The sequence below is a fragment of the Dromaius novaehollandiae genome, chromosome 22 (genome assembly GCF_036370855.1).
Source record: "Dromaius novaehollandiae isolate bDroNov1 chromosome 22, bDroNov1.hap1, whole genome shotgun sequence".
NCBI classification, from domain to species: Eukaryota; Metazoa; Chordata; class Aves; order Casuariiformes; family Dromaiidae; genus Dromaius; species Dromaius novaehollandiae.
The window spans coordinates 9,613,744-9,619,839 of record NC_088119.1 but is presented as its reverse complement, the minus strand read 5'-3'; the positions used below and the strand labels follow the sequence as shown (position 1 = coordinate 9,619,839).

Below are 6,096 nucleotides of genomic sequence, written 5' to 3'. Positions count from 1 at the left end.
ACTCACTAGCAACACCACATTAATGAATTCATGAACATCTGCAACAAATACACCAAAACCCATCGCCTAGGAGAAATGCTGCCTTTCAAGCAGACATTAATTGATATGATCATAGACCTTAGGAGTCAATAATTGTATTAAATTATCAGTGCTGTATGCTACAGCCCCTTTGGGAAGCTAGCCATTAACAAGCACCCGTTCAGCAACAGTCCAATTGCAGCACCCACTCAGGAGAATTTGATTCAAAGTATGCTCGCTGCTATTCCCTGTTTTCTGTTGAAAAAAAGAGGCCTGGGAATCAGTGTACAGACAGAGGAAGAGGATCAGAAAAGAAAGGACCAATGCCCACTTCTGCAAGTTTTAATGAAACCCCATCAGGTCTAGAGCACTTCCCCTGAAAGTGCCAAATATCCCTTGTTTAGGCCCCTTCTGCCGCCAATGGCTCTCATGAGGCAAATTCAGCACAGAGGTTTGCCTAGAGAGCAGTCCTGAAGAGAAGAGATTTCTGGTCTTCACAGAAATACAAAGGGGTTTAAGATGCAGCATGCTGAGTCTACTTGAACAGAGTAAAGCTCTTCTCAGAGCTCATTTGAATGCCCCTCCCAAGCCCCTCTCTCTGCTGTGAAGGCAACTTCTCAGTGGCTGGGTCCATTCCCGAAGATGCTTTGCTTGATTTGCCCACTGGAAAAGCCCAGCTATGTCCAATACGCTACCCCCACAAAAGTACTCCACTTCTTCCCTCCAGGGTTGTTTGCACCATTGTGTCTGCCTAGGCTCTGCAACTTCCTATTTGATTTCTTCAAACTCTTGTGAGGGATTCAAAGTTGGACCAGGAATCATCACCGTCTGAAAAAGCAAGAAATGGAATTAGCATGACACAGGACAGCTCTGAGTTGCTGTAACAGGAAATTTTCATGTGTTATAGAGCATGAGAAAGGGTGAGTAGGGGGTTCTGGCAATGCAAAGGCCTTGCAGCCTTGCACAGGAAGATGACCAGATGGTAGCAGCATGGGGGAGGAACAGGATGACATCCCTGGTACCAGTACTATAGTTCTCACCTCCTTCCTCTCTAGGACCTGTTTTTAGTAACACAGGAAAACAGGACATCTGCACCAATTTGCCAGACTATGCACAGAGAGCAATAACCCCAGAAATAATCATATACACATCAAATAACCTCAGGCTCTTTTTACATCTTCTGGGTTATCCTAAACCAAGTGTATTCCACATTTTCCAGATAAAGACCTCAACCACCCTACAGGCTTTGGTGAAGTCCCTGGTTACCCCTGCAAATTAGGCAGAGGGAAAAATCAGCCAGTTTAAAATCCAGCTTGCTGTGTAGCTCAGAGAAGAACCCATGTCTCACAAGCCACAGTGACATCTCTTTTGCATGGCACTAACAGCTCTAAATTTCCTACACCAGGCTTTCCCAGTTACTACAGAAGCTTCTGGGCAGTATCCAACAGCTGGATGGAGTGAGACACAGCTGCATCCAGGCATAAAATCTCCAGAAGCAGCAGAAAAGCTATTGCTCATAACTAGGACAGAAGCACATGACTGGCAAAGACCTCCTGGGACTCAGTCTAGTGCCTGGCGATTATAACATACAATGGCCAAGCTGAGAGCTGCTAGAGGCTGATAACCCCACATTAATAAATAGGGGTCCTTGCAGACAAAGCCACCACCATCCCACTACAGGAAGCACAGCTTTGTTTTTGTCCAGAACTAACTAGGGACCTTTGTTTCACAGGCACAGTCCACAAGCCAGCAGAGCTGACGCCCATTCCCGGTGGCATTACCTTGACAATGGAGTCCTTTGGCGGAGCCCACTGTGGAACGATCTTGCCGTGCATCCTCCACGCGCCATATGGGTTGACCAAGTGCCTCTCAAATACGACGTACTCCAAAACGTCCTTGGGCACCTGCTCGCCACCATACATCAACCGCCCAAACCGGTCATAGATCGCCAAAGTCTGCAAACAGAATGAAGAAACTCGTTGGGCTGGTAGCAGGTTGGAGTCACAAGGGGCACGAGGGGATGTACCTGTCGAGTGTGCATCCGCACCGTCACCTGCCCATACAGGTTGCCTCGATTCACCATGCTGTCACACCGAACATGAACCACTCTTGGAGGTTCCAGCGACTCTACGAAGCTCCACCGGATGGTCTTATACCTGTTCCCACGGACCATTTCCTATAAAGGAAAAATAAAACAGCAGCAATTTAGAGGGTGCATTGAATGACAAGCAAACTACTGTTTATAATGACACATTTATTCATTAGCTATTTCTCAGGCTTGTGCATTGCCTCCCCACTCTACACTAACATCCAGATAAATATTTACCGAGTAGCAGCGCTCTGTCACCAAGCAGTGAAGTTTCTGCTTGTTAAAACTGCAAGAGAAACATACCCAGTTACTCAAATACACATATCAGAAAGAGGTTACTCATAAAGTCCTCCTTCTCCAGAAGGTACACAATCCATTGGCAAAACAGAAAAAGCTAAATTCTCAGCTGTGATCTCAGAGCAAAAAAAGAACATAAATGTAAACAAGTTGACAAGACTTCAGGGAAAGACATGACAACACCCTTGGGAAGCCAGTTATGACCTAAATGTTTTATTGATGTTTGGAATTGTAACCAAAAACGATGCAGTTTTGAAATTTGTTCTATTACTGGAAAGTGGAGCAAGTCAGTGGAGCAACATTGCAGATCCAAACAATTCGCTACAGCGCAATTTGGAACAGCACCAACCACCCACTCTTCTGCTGATAATACCGAGGGTGCAAAAGCTCATCTCCTTTACAAGTCAGGTCAAGATGAATTTTCCATATCCTGCCTTTCATTATCAAAAGCAAGAAAGTACTAACCAAATCTCTAACACTACCTCCTCTTCAGGGAGAAGATAGCAGGATAAGATAAAGTCAGAGACGGGATATAAGGATTAGAAGTACAAAAAAAACGCAACAGGCATATAGGCAAAGAGAAGCAGGTACTACATAACCACATCAGTCAGAGAATGGGTCTTACTTTGCCAGGCAATTGTGAGCTTCAGTGAATATCTCTTGTGCTTTCTCTGGGAAGGTTTTAGTGCTGAAAATTGGATCGTGATCTTTTAACTTCCGCAGACTGAAAAGACAAGAAAAACTCTACAGCAAGCAGAGAACTATTTGGAAGCTCCTCGCATGTTTCAGATTACGACGATAACCTTATCCAGTTCAAGTCCAGCTTTTACCAGGAAGCAACTGTGAATTGGAGACTCCCCACAAAGGCATAACCTCGAGGTATTCATAAGACGAACATACTGCAGGTGCAGTCTGCAATCCCAACAACCCACGGAAGGCGGTGCATGTTGCAACCATGCATGCTAGGAGGGACGCCTCGCATTCATTTTCCTACCAGAGACTCCCAGTTAAATGATACAACAGCAGCAATGAAAGAACCAGGTAAAAACACAGGCACAGCCTGCAAGACCGAATTGAGCATCACTTCTGCTCCAGAGGCACCACAGACTAATGAAAAGGAGAGTACGTACGCTAACTGGGAAACGGCACTCTGCTTGAACTTCTCCACCTTTTGCTTCAGCCCCTCTTTAGACAGAGGGGTCAAGCGGGCATCACCTTCAGGAGGGACGTACGGGTCAATAATATCAGCTGTATGAGAGGAAAAGAAAGGTCAGGAAGAGACACAAAAATGGCAAAAGGCTACATTTTGAAAGCAACAGACAGGCAACAGACATACAACACCCTGGCTGCTGAGGGCTGGAGAATCAGGATTCCTTTTGAAAACGTTTGTAAGATGAAATACAAGCACAAAGACAATTGATAACAGGCACTTGTTACTACTGATAAGCTGGGTTAAACTGTATGCTCTCCTTCTCTTCTATACAGTCCCAGGAGATGAGAATAAGACACAGAGAGCAGGAGGCAACATGACCTCCCTTGCTGCCCTGTTTCCTAGGTACAAAGGAGCCAACAGTCTGGCACATTTCTGGGGTAAAGCAGGGCAGCAGTGAGCCCTCACCAGAGAGCAGAGTGATTAAATCAGCCCATTGCAGACAGACAGGCTGTCGACAAAGTCACGCTGCTTTGGCTAATAGCTCCATGCTTCTACCTTGCATTAGTTCTGCACTTGAGAAGTGACCAAAGCAAGTTTTCTGTCACCTGTGCAGGCCAAATAGAAGGTCCGTTCCACATGCTCCTCAGGAGCTACAATCCTTGAAGCTCTGAGTTTCTTCTCCTTCTCTTCAAGGGACTGGTCTCTGCTCCAGTTGGGGACAGAGAACCTCCGCTTTGTTCGCACAGGGACAACAAGACAGGTCGGCGCCGCTCTGGCAGGACGGAGTAAGGATTCCACATTCTAAGGAAGAGAAATAACAAAGTCATGGAGTTTGCTGACATCCCTTCACATCTACAAAAGGCAGAGCAGGGCCCTGCTGAAAATACCCCCAAGACCAGTCTTGGGCAGGCCGAACGGGAGTGTGCTTGGAGACAAATCCTCATTATTCCCTGCTTGCTGGAACTGCACTGGAGCCCAGTGTCTGCCCCCCACCACAGCTGCCCTCTCCCCGCTCACACCTTCTCTCTGTGTCCTTCCATCCCACCATCTCTCCTCAGCAGCTCTCCAGCACCGCAGCCCCTCACCCCGCCTTGCTTCGTAGCTCCTCAGGCCCACCCAGCACCCACCCTGCCAGGCCACCCCCTCCCTTACCCCACAGCTCCTCCGCCCCCCCGCTGCCTCTGACTGCTGTCAGCCCCCCTACAGACCCTCATCTCACAGCCCCCCTGCCCCACAGCACTCCCCACATCCGCTCGCCCTGTAGCCCCTCAGCACCTCCCCACATCCCCTCACCCCGTAGCCCCTCAGCACCTCCCCACATCCCCTCGCCCCATAGCCCCTCAGCACCTCCCCACATCCCCTCGCCCCGTAGCCCCACAGCCGCTCCCCTCACCCCATAGCCCCTCAGCACGCCCCCATAGCCCCCCATCTCATAGCCCTCAGCCCACCGCCCCCCCGGCCCTCACCCTGCAGCCCAGGCCCCTCCCGAGGGCGCCCCGTTCCGCGCCCACCCGCCCGCAAGCCCGCAGGCCCAGGCGGCCCAGGCCCGCCGCCATGGCGGCCGCCATCTTCGCGCCGCGCGGCCCGCCGGGACGGGGGCGGGGCCAGGGCCGCGGCCGCGCGCGGGAAGGGGGCGGGGCCGGCGGGGAGCCCGCGCCGCGGCGGCGAGTGGAAAATTCCAGCGGCTGCGGGGGGGGAAGGGGGGGGCGCAGGGGAGGCCTCGCCCCCGAGCGCCAGGCGCCGGCCCCCGCCCCCGGGCGGGGCTGCGGCACCCCGGGGTGCGAGCGAGGGGGTGCGATGGGCAAGACGGGGGAGCCCCCCCCCCAAATCGGCGTGCATGGGGCGCAGGACCCCTTGGTGCAATGGGGGGAGCCCCCCCCGTGCGCCGTGCGTGGGGTGCGGGACCCCCTGGTGCAATGGGGGGAGCCCCCCCCGTGCGCCGTGCATGGGGTGCGGGACCCCCTGGTGCAATGGGGGGGAGCCCCCCAAATTGGCGTGCATGGGGAGCAGGACCCCCTGGTGCAATGGGGGGGAGCCCCCCCAAATCGCCGTGCATGGGGTGCAGGACCCCCTGGTGCAATGGGGGGAGCCCCCCCAAATCGCCGTGCATGGGGTGCAGGACCCCCCGGTGCAATGGGCAATGGGAGGAGCCCCCCCCAGTGCACCGTGCATGGGGTGCAGGCCCCCCCCCCCGCAGTGCTCCATGCAAGGGGGTGCAATGTGGTCGAGGGACCCCTGCGTGATGCACCCTGCGCGGGGTGCAATGCGCGGTAGGTGCGGGACACCCCCAAGGCGCTCTGCAAGGGGGTACCCCGTGCAATAGCTGAGGGACCCCCAAATGCGCCACGCAAGGAGGTGGAGGACCCCCACCCAGCCCAGCGTCCCTCTGTGAGCCCCCCATATCCCTTCCCGCGTCCTCTGCGCCCCCACGTCCCCTCGCAGGCCTCCCCTGCCCTTGCAGCGCCTTTCGCGCCCTGCGCTGGATCAGCCACCAGAGAGCAACACCATGCCGCGCTGCCATGCCGGGGCCTCCCCGGGG

General features: G+C 53.3%; 1 protein-coding gene across 2 annotated transcripts; it reads right to left on the bottom strand.

Moving 5' to 3' along the window:
* Positions 1-344: 344 nt before the first annotated feature.
* On the bottom strand, positions 345-5,190 carry MRPL45 (mitochondrial ribosomal protein L45). 2 transcript variants are annotated; one of them, XM_064524664.1, is made up of 8 exons: positions 5,069-5,190; positions 4,163-4,358; positions 3,535-3,652; positions 3,030-3,128; positions 2,345-2,393; positions 2,045-2,194; positions 1,800-1,973; positions 345-846 (listed from the first exon to the last, which is right to left on the bottom strand). In XM_064524664.1, exons 1-8 carry the CDS (start codon positions 5,123-5,125, stop codon positions 787-789), a joined length of 903 nt encoding a protein of 300 aa, XP_064380734.1. In that variant the 5' UTR covers positions 5,126-5,190; the 3' UTR covers positions 345-786. The 2 variants fall into 2 exon arrangements, with proteins under 2 accessions (XP_064380734.1, XP_064380733.1); XM_064524663.1 differs by having other exon boundaries at positions 5,024-5,170.
* Positions 5,191-6,096: the final 906 nt, after the last annotated feature.

Excerpts from the sequence above, each read along its gene's own strand:
- MRPL45 (XM_064524663.1), bottom strand. The coding sequence starts at position 5,125 with ATGGCGGCCGCCATGGCGGCGGGCCTGGGCCGCCTGGGCCTGCGGGCT. Across the intron at positions 4,359-5,023 it reads GGAGGGGCCTGGGCTGCAGG|AATGTGGAATCCTTACTCCG; the intron begins GTGAGGGCCGGG and ends TCTCTTCCTTAG. Across the intron at positions 1,974-2,044 it reads TGCGGATGCACACTCGACAG|ACTTTGGCGATCTATGACCG; the intron begins GTACATCCCCTC and ends TTCTGTTTGCAG.